This window comes from Centruroides vittatus, unplaced genomic scaffold (assembly GCF_030686945.1).
Source record: "Centruroides vittatus isolate TY-2023 unplaced genomic scaffold, ASM3068694v2 contig_391, whole genome shotgun sequence".
NCBI lineage: Eukaryota > Metazoa > Arthropoda > Arachnida > Scorpiones > Buthidae > Centruroides > Centruroides vittatus.
This window is the reverse complement of record NW_027122207.1, coordinates 1434236-1455609: the sequence shown is the minus strand read 5'-3', so window position 1 is coordinate 1455609 and position 21374 is coordinate 1434236. Positions and strand designations below refer to the sequence as shown.

General features: G+C 31.8%; 1 protein-coding gene across 2 annotated transcripts; it reads left to right on the top strand.

The window, feature by feature from the left end:
- Positions 1 to 9839: 9839 nt before the first annotated feature.
- Positions 9840 to 11322, top strand: LOC136975891 (uncharacterized). Of its 2 annotated transcripts, none has more exons than XM_067271044.1 (2): positions 9840 to 9908; positions 10235 to 11322. In XM_067271044.1, exons 1-2 carry the CDS (start codon positions 9906 to 9908, stop codon positions 11093 to 11095), a joined length of 864 nt encoding a protein of 287 aa, XP_067127145.1. In that variant the 5' UTR covers positions 9840 to 9905; the 3' UTR covers positions 11096 to 11322. The 2 variants fall into 2 exon arrangements, with proteins under 2 accessions (XP_067127145.1, XP_067127146.1); XM_067271045.1 differs by lacking the exon at positions 9840 to 9908 and adding an exon at positions 9919 to 10081.
- Positions 11323 to 21374: the final 10052 nt, after the last annotated feature.

The following is a 21374-nucleotide window of genomic DNA, read 5'->3' as shown; positions in this document are numbered from 1 at the left end:
ATGAAACCTAAAAACAACAATACCACAGACCCCACACAATACAGACCAATTACATGTCTTCCAACACACTACAAATTATTGACATCCTGTATTGCAAACAAAATATACAAACATGTTGAAGAACACGACATTCTAACGGAACAACAAAAAGGTTGCCGTAGAAATCACAAGGGATGCAAAGAACAGTTACTCATAGATTCAGTCATTCTACGGCAAGCACACAAACAACACAGAAACATACACATGGCATATATAGACTACAGAAAAGCATTCGACAGTGTTCCACACAGTTGGCTGCTACATATTCTACACATGTACAAAATACATCCATCACTCATTACATTCTTTCAAAACGCTATGCAGCACTGGAGAACAACACTACATCTCAGGGTTCATAACACTTCCATACAAACAAACCAAATCTTTATTAGGCGAGGAATTTTTCAAGGAGATTCCTTGAGTCCTCTCTGGTTCTGCCTAGCCTTGAATCCATTATCCAACATGTTAAACAACACACAATATGGCTACAATATCAGGCATGAAAAAACAACACAGTATACACTGTCACATCTCATGTACATGGATGACATAAAACTTTATGCATCCACACAAAAACAACTTCATCAACTCCTACAAATCACACATTCATACACCAAGGACATACAAATGGAATTTGGCCTAGATAAATGCAAAACACTTCACATAGAAAAAGGAATCCTGAAGAAAGAAGATTTTGCACTTGGAAATGGAGACGTTATTGAATCCATGGAAGAGGGCGAGTTCTACAAGTATTTAGGATTCCAACAGGCCAAACTAACAGAACATGCACAAATAAAGCAAAGATTAATTAAAGAATACCAAAGTAGGTTAAATGCTATTCTCAGAACACAGTTAAATGCAAAACACACAGTTAAAGCAATAAACACATATGTCATCCCAGTACTCACATATTCTTTTGGAGTTATACATTGGACTCACACAGATCTTGAGCAACTCCAAAGGAAAACAAGAACTACACTTACTAAGCATAAACAACATCATCCTAAATCCGCCACAGAAAGATTAACCCTTCCACGTAAAGATGGCGGACGTGGCCTGATTGACATAGTTAACCTTCACTACAAACAAATACAGTCACTGCGAGAGTTTTTCTACAAAAAAACAAGAAACATCACAATTACATAAAGCAGTAACTCTAGCAGACTCGAATAACACACCATTAAACTTACACTCACATCATATGGACACAACACAACATATAAAAAGCATAGACACCATTAAGCAATCGTGGGCTCGAAAGGCACTCCATGGCAGGCATCCTTATGATCTGGCCCATGATTTTGTTGACAAAACGGCATCAAACAGCTGGTTAGCTCGGGGATGCCCTCTTTGGGGAGACGGAAAGATTCATGATTGCCATACAGGATCAGGTCATAAATACTAAAAACTACAGAAAACACATACTCAAAGATGCAACACTCACAAATGACACATGCAAAAAATGTCACATCATGCCAGAAACTATACAACACATCACCTCTGGTTGCAAGCTCTTGGCACAGACAGATTATTTACATAGACATAATCAAGTAGCAAATATAATACACCAAGAGCTTGCAAGGAAACATAAATTAGTAGACATCCACGAACCATATTACAAATACATTCCACAGACAGTATTGGAAAACAACATGCACAAAATGTACTACGACAGAGCCATAATCACAGATAAAACAATTTACCACAACAGACCAGACATCACACTCATTGACAAACACAATAAAATCACATACATTATAGATATATCCATTCCAAACACTCACAATATACAAAACGTATTCACTGAAAAAATTAGCAAGTACACAGAACTCGCCCAGGAAATAAGGCATCTGTGGAAGATGGATAGGGTGCTTATTGTACCTGTAGTTCTCTCCTCTACAGGTGTGATACCACACACACTACACAAAAGCCTGGGCACATTACAATTGAATAGAAACACATACATCACACTACAGAAGGCCACTATATTGAATACATGTCATATTGTGAGAAAGTTCCTGAACACAGACGCACACACTGATACACTTCTTTAATTTCTGTCTTGGTTACTATGCCTTGACTTTGGTCCGGCATAGTACGTAGCCACCGGTGTTAACCGAGTATATCTCACTTAACACAATAATAATAATAATAATAATAATAATAATCAGTGCAGAGCCCAAACGGTAAGGGGTTGAAAGTTGAAATTTGGTACACAGTTAGGGTACGTCACGAGAATGCACACTAAGAAGGGATTTTTCGAAATTCCTCTCCACGGGGGGGAGGGACGGGATTAAAGCTTCTATATACATTATCGAGACGTGTCCAAATGGTTAGGAGTTGAAAGTTGAAATTTGGTACACAGTTAGGGTACGTCACGAGAACGCACACTAAGAAGGGATTTTTCGAAATTTTTCTCCACGGGGGGATGGACAGGATTAAGTCTTAACACTTCCATCAACAATGGAAGTGTTAAGTAACAATGGAAGTGTCAACAATGGAAGCGTTAAGAATGGAAGTGTTACGTAACAATGGAAATGTTAAGAGCCCAAACGGTTAAGAGTTGAAAGTTGAAATTTGGTACATAGTTAGGGTACGTCACGAGAACGTTCACTAAGAGGGGATTTTTCGAAATTCCTCCCCACGGGGAGAGGGACAGGATTAAGGCTTAACACTTCCATCAACAATGGAAGTGTTAAGTAACAATGGAGAACAAGAGAAAGCGACGTGAAAGATTTACTGGCGCTGGAGGAAAAAAAAGAAATAGAGTAATATGTTAGAGCATATTCGATTTTCAAATTTAAACAGATTAGTTCGGTTTTTCTCGACTTTTCTTCTTTAGAACATTCGATGAAAATCGAACATATCCAATATAAGTTCTTAAGCCTTTTAAATTTCCGGTACACAATACGAACATTAACAACCAATTAACTAACGTTTTCGATCGCCTCCGCGATCTTCGTCAGGTTTTTATCGACGGTTTTGAAACAGAATGCAAATAGAATTCTTTCAAAATAATCAGAACACGTCGTGAAAATCGAACAATATAAGAATATTCGATTTTCAAATTCGACTTTTCTTTAGAAATATTTAGTTTGTTGATGAAATTACTCTTTTTCTTCTGTGACTATAACGTAATAATCTTAATCTTCGCTATCGTTACTTTTGCCCGAGCAACGCCGGGCCTATCTGCTAGTTTGTATATATTGTATATCATTAGACATAACTTCGCGTTACTGTATCGGGTTATTATTTTATCGCGTCTTTTTTGTATCGGGTTTTCTTTTTTTTGTTTCGTCATTCTTAGACGACACGCGCCCACTTTTCGAACCACCTTTGGGGGACGCGTGCAAAAGGGGCCCTTGGATTGGTTACCGAAGGACCACGTGGGAGACGATAGCCGAGAACGGTATAAACAGAAGGTCCAGGCGTGAAAGGGCACCTTTTTTCCTGATTTTTTGGAGATCGAACTTCGTCCGCCTGAGCTGAACCGGTGTCGAGCACGTGAGTGAGGATCGGGAAGCCCTCTGAGAACAAAAAAGAAGAGGAGCAAGAATCGAACTCCATCGGAGCCGTATGAAAGACGAACGAATTAAGATGAATTAATACAAACTTAGGAAGGTCCAAGGTATCGTCTTGAGCAATTATTTCATTTCTCCAGCGGGATAATTGTCGGCTAGACTCTAGTGTAGTTACGGAGTCACCGCGTGTTGTTGTTCTAACGACAAGGAGAGCGAAGATGTGTACGCGTACTAATTGTATCTAGACACGTGTGGTTGGAAGGGAATTTGTGTATATGTTTTTTTTTTTTTGTTCCCGTTTTGATGTTAATTACAAATAAACACGTTTTTCTGTAAGCCGACTTCTTTCCATTTTTTTTGTAGACCAATAGACCTCGGTCTAACCTTAGGGTCTTAACAGCTGTTTGAGCGTCTACCAATATCATTACTTGGCTTACAAAGACGATTCATACAGGATTAATATACACAGCATCCTAACCTACTACGTTATTTTTGTTCTGTTGACAGTAGTTAGATTCGGGCAGGGCCGGATTTACCAATCCAGGGGCCCTGGGCACAAATTCGGTGGGCCCCCTTTAAGAGTAGGCAAATTTGATGATTTCGAAAATTCACACAAAATACTGTACTACTTTCAACTGGATTTCAACTAGGAAGTTGTAAATTTCATTTAGAAATAAGGTTATTGTAAACATACATTTTATTGTGTAAAACTAATTATTTTAATTTAATTGAAAAATACCTATGTAAAATTTTTTCCCGGGTTTGGTTTTCTTTGCCCGTAGCCCTCATGATTAGGCCACACTAGGCTGTCCTAGTAATAGAAAAAAAAAAAAAAAATTGTTTAAACAGTTTTGTGGGGCCCTGGACACAGGTCCCAAATGTCCTTATGTAAATCCGGCCCTGGATTCGGGAAAGAATCTGCAACTTAGATGGCATGTTTAAAACATTTCATGGAGTCGCATTAGTTATATCATTGCAAAATATTTTAATTTCGTCGTATAAGACGTCACCATTTATATTCCGATTATTGGCAGTGCTAAATCTAAATAAATCCATACGATGATTTTTAACGGGTGTACTATAGATTACTATCTATGGAATTTCGGGATTTTGAGTATATATCTGAACTGACGGGACCGAGACGAGTTCAACGATACCCTACTTTTGGACCGGAGGACGAAAAATAAAAAAGTTATCATACTTTTTCACTTACCATACTTTTTTAATGCTCTCATGAAGACGGCACCATAGTTGCTAGTATTGCCATTTTGCGGTAAAGTCTGCAAACCATGACGTCGGATTACGGTCATCTCCAGTAGGGTTAAACACGCGATACGAGAGCGGAGAGAGCGACGCGACTTCCGATCATCGCGCGATCGCCATTTCGGTTAATGTTACCAGAGTCGGTAGATTAACTGGTCTTTCGACTACCTATCTTCGCTAGTAGCTAAAATCAACTAGAGACAAATGTTACCACCAGGGGCATTGCAATCACTACAAGAGCGCTAGATCGAATCGCAGTGAGGTCGAATATTTTTTTTTAATTGAAAGTTATATAACCTTCGAGTTCGATTTCATAATTTTCTATGAATTTTATTATAAGAATGAAAAGGCTTTTATTTAAACCCAAAACCAGGTTTATGGATAAATAAATGACACTTAATAAAACATTAAACACCTTCCATCGCTGAGAAATGTTTATTTAATAAAGATTGATATTCAGTTAAATAAATGACAAGGAACAAAACTGAAATAATAGTACAATTATTAAATTGTGCTATTATGCCAATTTATTATACGTTAAAAATTTATTATACATACAAACAAATTATATTACACATAATTATAATTATAATAATAATTATTATTATTTGCGCTATTAAAATTTACTTTAAGTGAGAAATTTTTCTGTTTTTTACTTTCAATTGATGAAATAAATGATTGATTAATCGTTCGCGTGAAAAAATGCAATCGACAGGTAACAAAAAAGTGCAAAAATCTGGAGGTCAAGTAGGACTTGTGACCAGCATTGTGGCATCCTATCATCAATGTAACAGAACACTGATTTAATATAATATCCATTATTGAAAAATAAACATTCATGTTTGGGTTTGTTAATTGTTCACATACTTTGCTTTCTGCCCAGTACATCAATTGGCAAAGCTTATAGCTTGGATATAACAAACCTCCTCGAGATTTGATGAATGTAAATGTCTTCTCTGGTGCAGCATCTTCAGGTTTTGCTGTTAATATATTTTTGCATTCATCACAACCAAGTGATGGCAGCAGATGACGAACAATGTAACCTCCTAAATAATGTAAAATAAACTTAAATGTTTCTGGTGCACAATAATTGTGATCTAATAATTCATTATCAGTAGGATCTCCACAGGGCAGGCTTGGATTACAAAGCAAATTTTGTAAATGTTCTTCCAATTGTTCTTGAACTTCCTTAAATGGTTTTTTATGACTCTGAAGAAGATTTTTTAAAGTAACAAGGGAAGATCCAGGATCAGTTTGAACTGATGCTCGTTTGGGAGGACGAACCAAACTGTACACAGTCATCAGTCTATACAGGTATAAGAACTGTACTGTTGTGGGATGAGAATTGCTTCCACTTCCTTGTCTTATCATTCCAAAGAAACGCTAATTGAAAAGAAAACATAAGTTAAGAGTTTAATACAAGATTATATAATCATTACACTAAGTCAGTTTTACCTCTAATGGGTCCTGATTAAAGTGAGCTGTCAAGATATAATATGAGTTTGGAAGCAATTGTTTAATGAGTGCTGAGATACTAGTTAGCGTCAAGCGTAGATTTTCTGCTGTCTGGTGGCTCAAAAATCCCTTTTGATCACTGCTTTCAATCTATAATCTGAATGTTTCCCATCTATTTAACCATTCTAGAGATTCTTCAATAACCTATTTTAAAAAAGTTGTTTATTAAAACATTTATAGTTTTTCCTAGTGAATCATTACTATTACCTTGAGATCATTTGAATCATGTCTGATTCCATCCTGTGGCAATCTGCGATTTAAAGCATCAAAAAGAGCATTGATGCGACGTATGAAACTTATTGTAACATCTGCATTCTTTAGGCTAGCAACCTCACACTGTTTATAAAACAGCATAGCATCAGCAAAAGTATTACTAAATATCTATAAAGAAATGAGATAAATAAAAGTATTCTTATCAAATCAGATTATATAAGTAAAAAAAAAAAAGTGTTACTTGAGCTGCCAGCAATACACTCATTCTCTGGAAGTTATTGGGATTAACATGTATTTCAGTTACTTTGGGACATGCCTTTAATCCCTTTGGTAATTTGGAATCTTCATCAACAACTGCTTTAAAATGCTGTAATTCAACCCTTCCTTCAGGAAACTAAAAGTAAAAATGAAGAATAATGCAATGGCTTATATTATAAATTAGGTGAAAACACTTTATTTTCTTAGTTTTACCTGAAAGTATCTACTTTTCAAAAGATTGTTTCGCATACATTTTAAAATATGTGGTACATCAATAATTGCCAGTACTTGTCTATCTGCAGCAGGATTTGTAAATGAGCATTGTACATTATTTGTGTCTGCACAAATTCCTAAAGCTTTTAAAGCTGCTTTGTTTGTGCTGGCACCATCACAAACTATTGCATTGACTATTATACCACACTGCTCTAAATGAATAATTGCTTGCAAAATAAGTTTTGCAACAGTAGAACCTGGGACAGAGCTTTTTGAACAGAATGTGCCAATACATTGTACCCAACTAGCAAAGTGAGGTCTGAACATAAACACTAGGCCATGATCACCTGCTGTAAATTCACTCTGTGGCAACACAGAATTATCACCACAATCAACAAGTCCAATCATTTCACCAGTAGCTTTTGAAAGTTCTATATGTTTTTGAAGTGTAATTTCATCAAAAATTAAAACTCCCTGGCATTCTGTTTGTGGAATAGTCTCCAATTTTGACTTTAAAATAACAAAAAGATCTTCATCAAATCCAAATTTGGCATTAATGCCTCTGATATATTGATGCAGTGTAGACTGACAAGGTAAAGGCAAGTAATCATTATTTCTCAAAAATTCATAGACAGATGGTGACCTAATTTTTAAAAGCAAACAGTCAAGTAACCAATTAATGTCATATCTCATACCCTTTTTGCTTTTTATATGGCATGCTTTCAGCATGTGCTCTATTACAAGTTTCTGTCTCGGTGGTAAGGAATCAAGTTTATCAGCTGACAACTGTTTTATTTTAAGTTCAGCATTTTCTTGATGAAGCTTGAGATTTTCTGTTTGAAGAGTTTTCAGTTTCTTCTTATAGATCATCTTTTGCTTTCTGCACCGATACAAACCCTCTTTGACTTTTAACAATTCAGACTGCAAAGCAGAGATTTTATTGACATATAACAGCTCAGGATGCTGTGTAGTTGCTGCTTCAGATGTGGAGGGTTCTTCTATTTCATTTTCTACAGTTGTTACTTGAGAGTGTGTATCATGCAAATCTAATGATTGATAAAAAAATATTAAAAAAATCAGACAATTAATCTTAAAGTAGTTATAAGAAAAGTTAGGCCACAGAGAGATAGCCCTCAGTGAATCACAGTGGGTCTCACAAACCCAGCTCAATCTTTAGTTAGCATTTTTTAAATATAAAATGTTCCTTAAAAATACTGAAAAAATTTATATTTTTCCAACTTTTCGGCCCGATCAACATGAGATTAGAACGTTTTTTTATTTGATTTTACTTAGACTAGATGTCTTAAGCTTCCAATCGAAAAATTTATATTAAAACACAGGGTCCGAGAGACCCACTGCAACTCAGGCAAGGGCAAAAAGTTACATGGCTCACTAAGGATTAAGATTACATAAAAAACATATAAATATTTACCTTTGGTATTGACTTTTCGGTATCTCTTCGTAGATGGTTCTTCATTTCTTGTGAGACATCGCGTTGATCGTTTTTGAGGTACAGACTTACTAATGTACTTAGGACAATTAGGGAAGTTTGATGGATATGCATCTGACGTTAATGCCCAGCGATCTCGTGGAATTTCTACTTTCTCTCCATTTATAACATGGGAGTAGGTTTTTAAAATAAATCTACTCGCAAAATGTACGTCACAAACATAACATTTACTTGTTAGCTTCTTGTCGTCTCGTGGAATGCATCGCATCCACTTCTCAATCTTATCGCTAGGAACACGGAAGAAATGTCTCTTCTCGTTCGATGACTTATATCCTGCCTTGCATCCTGGCACAAAGCACGTTGGCATTTTTATGTAGCTAAAAAAAACAATTATTATAGGTCGAAATCACTGAGTTCTGTATATCCAAAGCAAGAACAAGGCTCTTCTGCCAACAGTGGCGCCAACTAGCGGCAAAAATTGGCTCTAGCTAAGTTTGAACTATGAGTCGAAAGACCAGTTAATCTACCGACTCTGATGTTACTTATGGCAGCGAACATGGCGGCCCGACTGACCTCTCGTATGGGCGCCACCACACGCCACCATGTGCTAAACTAGTGATCGATTCACGGTAGTTCTTGAACAAAGTAAAAAAAGGGGGGAAAACGTCTACTAAAGGCAATTTTAACGGCAAGCGACGGGACTCCCGATCGCGATAGCGAGGCCGACTTAGCGGAGAGCGACGCGACTCCCTATCATCGCGCGATCGCCGAAAAAAGTATGATAACTTTTTTATTTTTCGTCTCCGGTCCAAAAGTACGGTATCGTTGAACTCATCTCGGTCCCCTCAGTTCAGATATATACTCAAAGTCCCGAAATTCCATAGATAGTAATCTATAGTATCTCCTTTTTAACTAAACAGGAGCCAATTTCCCATTTAAAAAATTGTCCCCGTCCCCCATCGGCGATTAGCACTCCCCGCAGCAAATCGCCGACGTGTCGCGATGTCATAACAAAATAAACCAACTATAATTTTTAAGAACGAGCCCTAAATTCATTAGTTCTAATTTCAAAGAAAGCAACCAAACGTTTAATGCTTAATTAAACGGAAAAATATTTTATTTTCGTTCTATTTATTATTATTATTTTTTCGTTCGTCGTTATTTTGTACTGTTAAGAAACTATTCAAAAATTGCCAACCATAATTTGAATTTTGCTTTGATAATATTAATACGTGTATAATTATTATATTTTAAATTAATTTATCTTAAATTATATATATATATTAATAATTTATCACAAAATATAATAAAATGAAATATTTGAAAAATCGTAAAACCATAGATAACCGATTGAGTAATCAATATATATTTTATATTTGGCAACCTTTCTGTATTATTCCATTATTGCGAATGACGGTTGAACGGTTGAACGAATGGTAGGTTCTTGTTAAGAGCCTTAATTTAGAACATTATAGCGTTGATTGGATGTAAATATAATATCCATTAAGGCTTAGGGAAGGATAACGCTTTTGACTTTAGGTTAACTGAATAGATCTGTTATCGGTCGTTGCGTTATTGCTTTACGGAACTTCTACTTGTTTAGGAAGAAGCGAGGGATTCTGTTGTTTTTTTTTTAATATTTTTTTTGGCTTTAGTTTAACATTTGCCAGTTTTTAGTTTTCGGAGGGATTAAGCATATATTTAGAAAATTATTTATTTTATAATTTATTATTTAGGTTAAGTTTTATTATTACGTTATTAGGGGTATATCTTGGAAGAAATCATCATGACTCTTGACGGTGGTGTTTCGGCAATGGACAATTCAATTGTAGAATATGCTAATTCTGCTGATGTAATGGACGAAACTGATTCTATTTCCGTTAATATTTTCAAACAACGAAAGACGAGACGAGGTAAAAAGAAAAGGTATAAAAGTGTCGGCGACGAAGAAGATGCGGATGTCGTTCATACGTCTTTTGATAGGTCGACCTCGGATCCCGATCCAGTGGACGAAGTGAACAAAACGTTTGAAGATACGTTGTTGGAAGATTCGGACACTATCCCTTCTCCAAATAAAAAGAGGAGGTTGTCTTCGGTAATTATAAGGCCGATTCATGTGCCAAAGGCTCCCGAAAATTCCACTCAGTTCATTATTGATGATCACGAAGATTCCCAGCTGTATATCAGTTTTGAAAAACCATTCGATGAATCTAACTTAAGTTATGGAACCGAACTTATTGAAACGTTTAAAGGTTCGTACGAAAGTGATGCTGCATTTCAAGATATTGATTACGAATATGCGTCGGCAGACGATGTCGACACCACTCAGTTTTATGCTAGAGATTTTGAAACGGCCTACTACAAAGCCAGATTTGATGAACTAATGCAAACACCTCACAATAAACTGATAGATATGTATCATGATCTTGAGCAGCAAGTTATCAAATTGCAAGATCAGCTGTTACAGTATGATCCCAAGTATGCATTAGATGACTTACAACAAGAACTTTTAAAACATCAAGAAGAAAATGAAGTACTTCGACAGCATCACAAAACTTTAAGAAAAAAGCTATATCCTACGGAAGGAGAATCTGGGAAAGAATATGAATCTTCTAGTGATTAAGATATATTCTTATGAATTGAATATCAGATTAATGTAAAAATTGTAATGATTGTCAAATAATTTTGGTTAAAAAATGTATAATATGAAAATATATATACGGTCTAAATTTGTTAAATGTAATTTATAGTTTATATTGAATAGTTGCGAAAATTATAACAGTTGCTGTTTGAAAGAAAAAGTTGTGCTTTATTGTTGTAAATTAGAATAAATATTTTATAATTGTGTGATATTTGTCTGATTTGGTTCCTCTTTACTCTCAGGTGCTGTTGTCTTCAGTCTAGATGGAAACAACAAACAGTAAACCCATCTTCCCTTGTCTGGACCCAAGAAGTCTAGCTGGGAATGGGATTGACTTTTTTTTGACATCGATAAGTATAAAAGTAATCAAGCATTTCAGTTTATTGTGTTATCTATATTGCAGAATTAATTCTGAAATCTATATTAAGGAATAATGAGAAAAGTGATTTTATTAGAACATGTAGCTACTCCTAAAATTAACTTTGTTAATATATTTTTACAAAGCAGGTTGCTACTTTTTCTGTTAGAAGTTAAAAAATACCTTTTAAATTGATTCAATTCAATGTCCATTAATATGGAACTTTAAGTATGAAAATTCTAGATAAATATTTTTAAGAATTATAAATATCAAATGAAATATATTTTAAAGATGTTACAATCCCTGTTTTCACTTATAAATTTTTTTTTGATTATTGATGTTAGAATTGGCACAATCAATATTCATGTTTCAGTAACCAAATAATGACTAATTTTAAACTAAGTTGATTGAGCACAATGAGAACACACACTTTCTCAGTCTAAAGATGGGGTGAAGGAAAGATTGATCTGTAATTGACAACTGTCAACTTAAAGATTTTCTTCAATTCATCTTTAGACTGGAAAAAGGACTATTCATTGTATTCAGTCAGTTTACATACAATGAATACTTCCCAGCATCTAAGACAGAAAACTAATCTTAAAATTTTTACTTTAATATTTGAAACAATCATTCTACTACTGTTTAAAATTTTAATGATGATAATCAATATATGGAATAAAAATGGATTGAAAGTTGGAAAATTTTTAAACTTGAAAACTAGTTTGTGCAAGTGGTACATAAATCTATATATCTACTATTTATATGAATGAATAAAATACTGGAAAAGTCTAATAGTTATGTGAGATTTTCTAAGAAATATGTTATCTCTAAAAGTATTAAAAAATCAAGTGTTGACTTTCATATTGAAAACAAATTTGGTCTTTTCTTGTAGCAGATATAGTTGAATTAGAATTAATCTGTATCTGCCAATGTCAAGTGATAAGTGTAAATACATGTTTATACTGTATATATACACTAATAAAATAAAGTGCAATGGCATTTATTTCACACTTCTGTGCTGTAAGAAATGACTTGATTATAGATTGCTTGTATTAATATAAAAGTCATCATATTGATTTTTTAAAAAACTATTTTTAGAAATATCTAATAAGAAAGTTTTCTGATTATTATAATACAAATTAATTTTAGAATAAAAATTTTTTTACATATGGAAAAATAACATGAGAGTGTTTTAAACATATTTAACATATAATGTAAAGATGGCTAACTCCAAGTTTTGGAAGGTATATTTTAAGTAACAACTTTATTGGCTAAGATCCACAAATTTGTTAGATTATTATATTTCCTTGACATTAAAAATAAAAAATATGTACACTTGGAAAAAGTTACAGAATAATTAACAAAAAACAAAAGCCAAGCAATGTTTAGATGCAATATGAAATTCATTAACATACTGCTTGATTTTTGCTAATAAGTACATTGCTAAGCTTATATCAAAAATTTTCATCAGGCTAAAGATTGTTCATATTTGAAAAATATCCATGATAAGGAAGAAATAATCTTGTATTTTAGGTAATTACATTTATTTTTAATTATTGTGAAATACTAAATTGTCTAATAATAATAATTAGTTTTACTAGTAAAATCTATCTTTGAATATATGCTTGATAAAATTGTTTGGAATAATAATCAGTTGGTATTGAGAAACCTAAGTTCTCTTATAACATGGATTATTGTTCAGAAATTTTATATTATTTTTAATCATTTAAAGATATATTGAAGTTAGTTATAATTTCATGATTTGTATTTAGTAAGATGCCTTCAAAATTGTTAGCAGTTAATATTGTTTAATTATAACATGGAATCAATAATTTTATACAAAATAATAATCAGAATTTCTCAGATTCAAATAATCCATAATAGGAATCTTTATAATCATTTAAATCTTATAATCAACATTATGTTAATTATAGTAATACTCATTTACTTTATTAATCATAGATTATGTAATTAACTCTTATTTATTTCAAATGAATTATTCTGGACAGCATAACAGAATGGTTCAGTCTATTTCTCTACAGGATCAATTCCATGTCTAGGTTGACTCAAATTCTCATAAGTGGATTAATCCAGATGTATTGGCCAACCTCCTCCTCACTATCTGTCTATTGCTATTATGAGCCTGACAAAACACATGGCAAATATGAAATTTATTTTCTGTATCAGTTCACTTGGTCTAAGAGGACCATTTTTTTCATGCCAACCATGAACCTTTAAGTTAAAATTTAAAAATATAATAATAGTAATAATGATCATATATATTTTTTGGTTAAAAAATTTATAAATATTAAAAGAATTTTAACAAAACTAATTGTTTAAGCATTTACAAAAATAATTTTTATTGTTTATGATAGTGAGTGTTAGAGCTAGTCCAAGTACTTTCAAACTATAATATTCACAATCATAGGATGCTCAAGAAATGGTCCTTTTCATGAGCATCCAATCATGGTGAATGTTATAATTTGAAAATACTTGAACTTTCTCTGATTTTTTTTCTTGTTAATCCTCATTAAAGCAGCTTTGTTTTTATTTCATGTGTTTTACAGCAGTGGTTCTGAAATTTGTGGTATGTTTACCCCAGGGGGTACATGAACAGCTCACAAGGAAAATATTGACAAAATGATGAGAACTAAATCAAGCACAGAATTTTTGAGATGGTTGAAGAAATTTTTTTTATTATTATTATCTAATTAATTTATTTACCATTGATGCCAAACTTAATTTTTCTTTTAAGCTTGCTTAGTTCCATTTTTATTTTATTTTATTATGACTGTTCTCTTAATATTTTTAAAGTATCAGATATAATTGTAACTACTTTTCTCTGAAGTAAACAAGCTAACCACAATAGTTTGAGTGCTTCATATGATTTGTTGTTTTAGTTTCTTTATTGACAAGACACTGAAATGTTACTGTTGCCAGTTACATAGCTTGTTTTGAATTTTTGTTTTTTTTTCACAAATGGTATTGTTGGCAAGAGTATCGTGGTACTCTTCTAGGGTCATTCCAGGTGGTGGTTAAATCTTTTCGTATATAAGAAGACCTATGTAGACATATGTATTTTTGTACCTCTGCAGCATGTACTTACATTAAACTCTATTACAACTAAGCAGTTCCTTTCTTTACCTTGCTACCACACACTGTGCTAGCACATCAGATTATGGGCCCAGCAGACACCATCTGAAGAGGAATAATAGAAAAATTCCTAAGGAAGAAGTGTGGTGAAAACTGTAGCACATGCTTATTTTTGTTTTTTACTGTTTTTCATACACTGCTAATCCAATTGCTGCAAAACTTGGAAAATCATCACAGAGAAAAGGTATGACTATTTCTTTTAAATTTCATACCAGTCGGATGATTGGTGCCAAAATTATTGTTGCCTAAACATTGTCCTGAAGAACAAAGATGTATGTTACATGATTATGAATTTCCATTGTTGATAGCTTCACCTTAAATTATACTAATCAATTAAAATTTGGATGATCAAGGATACTGATATAAACAAATGTTTGTGCCAAATTTTAGGAACATGGATGAATAAAGGCTGAATAAGCCAAATTTCAATGAAAGTTATAACAATGTATCAAAAATTCAACTTTCGGCCAAGCTTGCGAAGTTATAGAACAAAGACAGCAATGGATTTGAATGAACCTTGTGATTATTATTACCGTATTTTACGGACTATAAGACGCACCTTAATTTTTAAGCAATTTTTAAAAAAAATATCTATAAGATGCTACAGACTATAAGACGCACCTGAATTTTGGAGGAAATTTTTCGAAGAAAAAAGTGCGTCTTACAGTCCGTAAAATACGGTATTTTGTGTAAAATTATAGATTCATATGACTCCATGTTATAATTAAACAATATTAACTTCTAACAATTTTGAGCATCTTACTAAATATAAATCATGAAATTATAACTCACTTCAATAGATTCTTCAATAAATCTTTAAATGATAAAAATAATAGATTATTGTTCAGAAATTTTATCAATTGTAGGAGAACTTAGTTTTCTAAATACTAACTGATTATTATTCCAAACAATTTTAACAAGCATATATTCAAAGATAGATTTCACTAGTAAAACTAATTATTATTATTAGACAATTTACTATTTCACAATAATTAAAAATAAATGTAATTACCTAAAATACAAGATTATTTCTTCCTTATCATGGATATTTTTCAAATATGAACAATCTTTAGCCTGATGAAAATTTTTGATATAAGCTTAGCAATGTACTTATTAGCAAAAATCAAGCAGTATGTTAATGAATTTCATATTGCATCTAAACATTGCTTGGCTTTTGTTTTTTGTTAATTATTCTGTAACTTTTTCCAAGTGTACATATTTTTTATTTTTAATGTCAAGGAAATATAATAATCTAACAAATTTGTGGATCTTAGCCAATAAAGTTATTACTTAAAATATACCTTCCAAATTGATTTGGATTTCACTTCAAACCCTTCATATTCAAAAAATAAAAAAAACAAGAAATTGTTTACTAGATTTGTTTCTTTCACTTAAAAAATTCAGTTATCTTACTTATCAGGTTTTTGTGTGTCATATGAAAATGCTTTTTTTTACTAAAGATTGTTTCATTGAATTGTTGAAAAGAATATCTTGACAAACAACACAGAAGCATTGATTCTGACTGCTTCCTGCCAGAATAATAAAATCCTAAAGACAAATACTTGAGATCATAGTTTCTTATCTTAGAATAAGATTTCAGATAATCAGTGCGCTTAAGTAAAAAGAAAAAAAAAAAGCAAATTGTTATAGCTGGTAGTGTATGGTAGTGGGGTAAAGAAAGGAACTGCTTAGTTGGAATAGAATTTAACCACTCAGCAGTGAGGGACGTATATATACGTCGAGGGCGATCGTGTGGCAGTGGTGAGGGACGTATATATACGTTAAATTCTTTTGGGGGGTATTACCAAAATATAGCCAAAAACTACCGCAAAAAATAAATTCACATAAAAAATGAATTATGTAACAATAAAAAAAGACTTTTCTTTACTAGACATAACTGTTTACAAATACTTTTTCTAAAACAGAAATGAGAAAAATTGCGTAAAAAAATACTTTAAAAATTTTTCGGGTATATTCCCCACTACTAAGGGATAGAACCATACCTGACTCTCCCACTGCTGAAAGGTTAATGTACAGTACACACAGTGTACAAAAACATGTGTATATAAGATGTCGTCTTATATATGGAAAGATTTAAGCACCACCTGGAATGTTTCTAGGAGAGGTACCACAATACTCTTGCCAACACATCTCATTTTAGTGGGTGCTTGGGTTGAGGAGTTGTGACTGGTTTGTATTTTTTCATTGAGAAACAGTCCAAAAGTTTCTCAGCAGATTTGGATTCCAGTCTTTCCCTCCTTTTCTCATTGAAAGAATTCACTCCCTTATTAGACATTTTCTCGGTTTAGTTCCACATTCTGTAAATGTGGTTCTTCGATTTTGTATTGAAGATTTGATTTGGTCACTACCATGTTGAAAAGTTTGCAATGTCTACCTTTTAAGCCAGTCTTGATTTGGCAGGGATGACTTGGACCCCTCCTTAATTTTCCCTGGGAACTTCATTTCCATTGTTGTTTTGTTGGATGGTTTGACTGATATCTTCTCCTTGTTTAATTAATGGTTAATGGTTTAAAGGTGGAAGTTTGATTAGCTGAGTAATCACTTTGTAATGGTCAGCTTCTTTGTCTTTGTGATGAAGGTTCTCTGGAGGTGAATTCTTCGAAATTTTCATTTGAGCTTCAATCCAAGGAATTTGACATCTAGGGTTGCAACTATCTTTTTCTCAGTTGGCATTCAAATTCGATAAGTTTTGGATTATTCAGAATAGCCAATGAATATTCTTTCTTCAGAGCGAAGATCAAATTTACCAATGGTTGGGTCCTTATTGAGTACAAAAGTGGGACTTCCAAAGGTTTGAAAGTGACAAATTTTGCAATCTCTACAATTGACAATTTTATAGGGTGTATCATTGTCTAGGACTCTAGAACAGGGTTATCCAACCTTTTTTCTTAATGGGCCAAAATAGAAATTTAGGTATATTCAGCTGGCCACAAAGGTACTTCATATAAACTTATGCTTTTAAAAAGTTCAAAATGTGAATATCAAATTTTAATAACAAATGTATATTATTACAAAAAATACAGTATTTTTGACAGTAAAAAAAGGAATTATACTCTCACAAAATAAAAATAAATTCAATGCGATTTTTGACATTGCCTTCCTTTTATAATAATGTCAATATCTGCTTTTATGATACTAGTTTAATTCTAAGAATGTTAGTTAAATGGGAATCACTCAAGCTTGACTCTTAGAAGCTAGCTGAATTTTAAAATTTGTTATGAATAAAATTCAGAGTAATGTAATATCTGCTTTTTTAATAATAGAATTTTTAAAATACTTTTTTATTTTGACAATATATTTATTTAAACAAAAATAATATTTTTGGGTTATATTAAAAAAAATCTAAAATTAAATTAGCCTTTAGTTAAATTTTGAAATTAAAAAGAAAAAAAAACCATAAATAAATAACTTTTTAAAATGATTTCACTCAGTTTTTATTATGTTTATAATTGACGATATGATTTTCAGTCAAAATATATTATGTTTTTGTTTTGAATTTTATAATGAATTTTTAGCATATATAATGAACTTACAATTACAGTGATATTCTTAGTTATTAGAATATGTAAATTTTCTCAAAAATTATGTAGTCAATCAGATGATTTAAAATGCTTTTTATTGAAAATTTGTAACAAAATTTATGAAAGTATTTAACAATCATGGCATTACAGCAATTGGGAGACTAGAATAATATAGCAATCACATCAATCAGAGAGCCTTAGTTGAATTCCAGCGAGATTTATTTCAAACTTAAAACTTTTTGACTAACACTTTTGATCTATAAATGGAGGAACTTCAGATTCATGTATTCGATTATGGAATGCTTGATATTTTATTAAATTATACTGGAATTTAATTAAGTCTCTTTGATAAAGCTATTTTTATATAAACATGTTTATCGTGCAATTTTATGCTTTTTTTTCAGAATACTTATTAATTTGATTATGATTGTATTTGATTACAAACATCCAATGATTGAATGCAGAGTTAACCAAATGGCAAACTGAGCCTGAAATTTCTGATAGTAAATTCACCAATACAGTAGAGCGTCGATAAGTGGAACCAATTGGGGACGGGTCCTTCCAGTTAATGATTTGTTCCAGTTTCCGACTTTGTACGAAAAAATACATTAACCTGTCCGATGTTCAAATTTTTCTCCGTTGCGTATCGCTTCGTGTTGAATTTTCGTCGATTTTAAGCCTAACGAAAATTTTTATAATAATCATCGAGGCTATCGTATTGTTAAAAATTATTTCTGCATTTTGTACAAACAAAATAAATATATTAAAGAATATAAAAAAACATGAAAATTATACTTTAGAAGTAAATTTAGTATCAAAAACATTCGATTCAGCACGACACAGTCCGACTGAAAATCGTTCCACTTTCCGGCCATTCCACTTACCGACGTTCCACTTATCGACGCTCTAATGTAATAATTATTTTTTAACCCATTAAAGAACTATTTTTAACAACTGCAAATTTAAATTATATGTTTTTTTACACTAAATAAATAAATAATAGGAAATATATTTTTTTGATTGAAGAAAAAATTTACTAGGCATTTTTTAAAATTAATATGCACTTTATATTAGTAAAATTTGTCCAAATAAAGTGTTAATATATTTTAATTTAAAACAAAGATACTTATAATTTTTAGTCAAGTAGATAAGGATAATTAAGCTTTTTGATTAGAACAGTCTGTTAATACTACTAAGAGTTAAATAAACTAAAATGGGGCAGATATATAAATTATGACATTAAGCAAGAAAATGGCAAAAACAATGTTTTTATATTCTTAAGTTTTATGTACTTCATTTGATGATAAATCTAAAAGGATATTGAAAATTGCAAATATAATGATAAAATAATTCATTTCAAGATTATATGTTAGTTTAAAAAATATTTCTGATGAACATATTTTATTTAAATTAATTTATTACCAATTATTATCAGAAAAAAAATTCATAAAGGTGTTCTATGTATTTTGATAAATTATCAAGAAATTTAAATCTATAACTTTTTTTCACTGTATCATTTAGAATTTAGATGATATATGATAATTAAGAATATAACAAAAAATCTGCATTGTTGAATATTTGTTATATTTTTAAGGAATTGGAATTTTCTTAATAATCAAGAAATATGCTTAGAAGATAAGACACAGCAATGTAAACTTTTTATTGTATTATAGTTTGAATAAGTGATGAAAAAACTTTATTTAATTATTTGAAACTATACAAAATTGTCAATAATTATTTGTATTGATTAAATTTTCTTTGAGATAGCCAAATGCTGATTTTCTGCACCCATTTTAGTTGATACATAATATCATTAACTTGAACAATCTATATAACTCTGAAATAACATTTGATAGAATTGGGCAAATATTTGATCTATTTCTGTTAGAAACATAGCCTGGTATTAAGAAGCATAGCATCTGTGTATCATAATTTCTTGAAGATATTTCTTCAATATTTTGTGAGAATGAAAAAAGAGAAAAATGAACTAAAATTGTTTAATAAGCAAAATTTCATAAATTGTTTGTGATATACTTTCAGTTTTCCTATAAATCAAGACAGAATGGAAGAAACTTTTACTTTTCTATATTTCATTTTCCCAAATTCCTTAGGATTAAAATCAACCTATAGAGATTTTGCAGTCATGTTGTGTACCAACTTTTTAGCATATTAATCACCATGTTTTGCAAATATGCAACACACCCAGAAATTCACCCAGGCTATGTTACAGAAATGCAACACATGCTATACATTTAAATCTGCACTATGTTACTTTGGAGCAACACTTTATTCATATAAATGTAATGGAAATAGCTAGAATATGGCCAATAGTTAGAGCATGGAAATTCCACTTGGCCCAATAAATGTTTTTTAATGATAGAATACTAATAAAAATTTAATTCTTTCTCTTATAAAATATGCAAAATTTGCCTTTTCCAATATTTTTCTTGCACAATGAACAAGAATAAATATAACATCATACAAATATAAAACACAAAACAAATATTTGAGAAACAATTTTTATTATCTTTTAGTAAACAAAAACTGTAAAAAAGACAGTATTTATATAATTTTAGTGCTTATTCTATTTTTCTTGGATTTGTATCGATCCATTTAGGCACTCTAGAATTTATATGATAGATGTTCCATTGAATTTAAAATCTGATGATCATACAAGATAGCATAACATGATCGGAAAAAAATCATTCAGGCCACATGTTGCAATTCCACAACACACCTAAAAATTGAGAAAAAAAAAGGTTTTCAACAATGAAGACAAAGTTATATTAAATGGCCATAATTTTTGTGCTATTTTGTCCATAATAAAGACATGGTCCAGTGTGATATTTTATGCCTTTCTATTGTATTATTGTGTTAAAGCTGGCTTAGTAGATATGTAAGGACTCAAAATCTGATCATTATTTTATGTTTTGGGCATTATTTTCAGTTATTTTCTTTTCAGGGTCTCCTCTTTTTTTTATTATTATTATTAGGGTTTTATAGGAGTTTCTGTCCTAATGTGTTAAATTCAAAAATAAAAAATCTAAATATACTAATTTACATCAGTGACTGATCCTGTGACACACAGAATGTAAATAGGGCAATGTGGAATTACCAGGACCGGATTAACCCACTTTGGGGCCCTAGACATTTTCTTCTTACCGGGCCCCCTCCCTTTCCCACAAGAAATAGAGCATGTTAAGTTCAA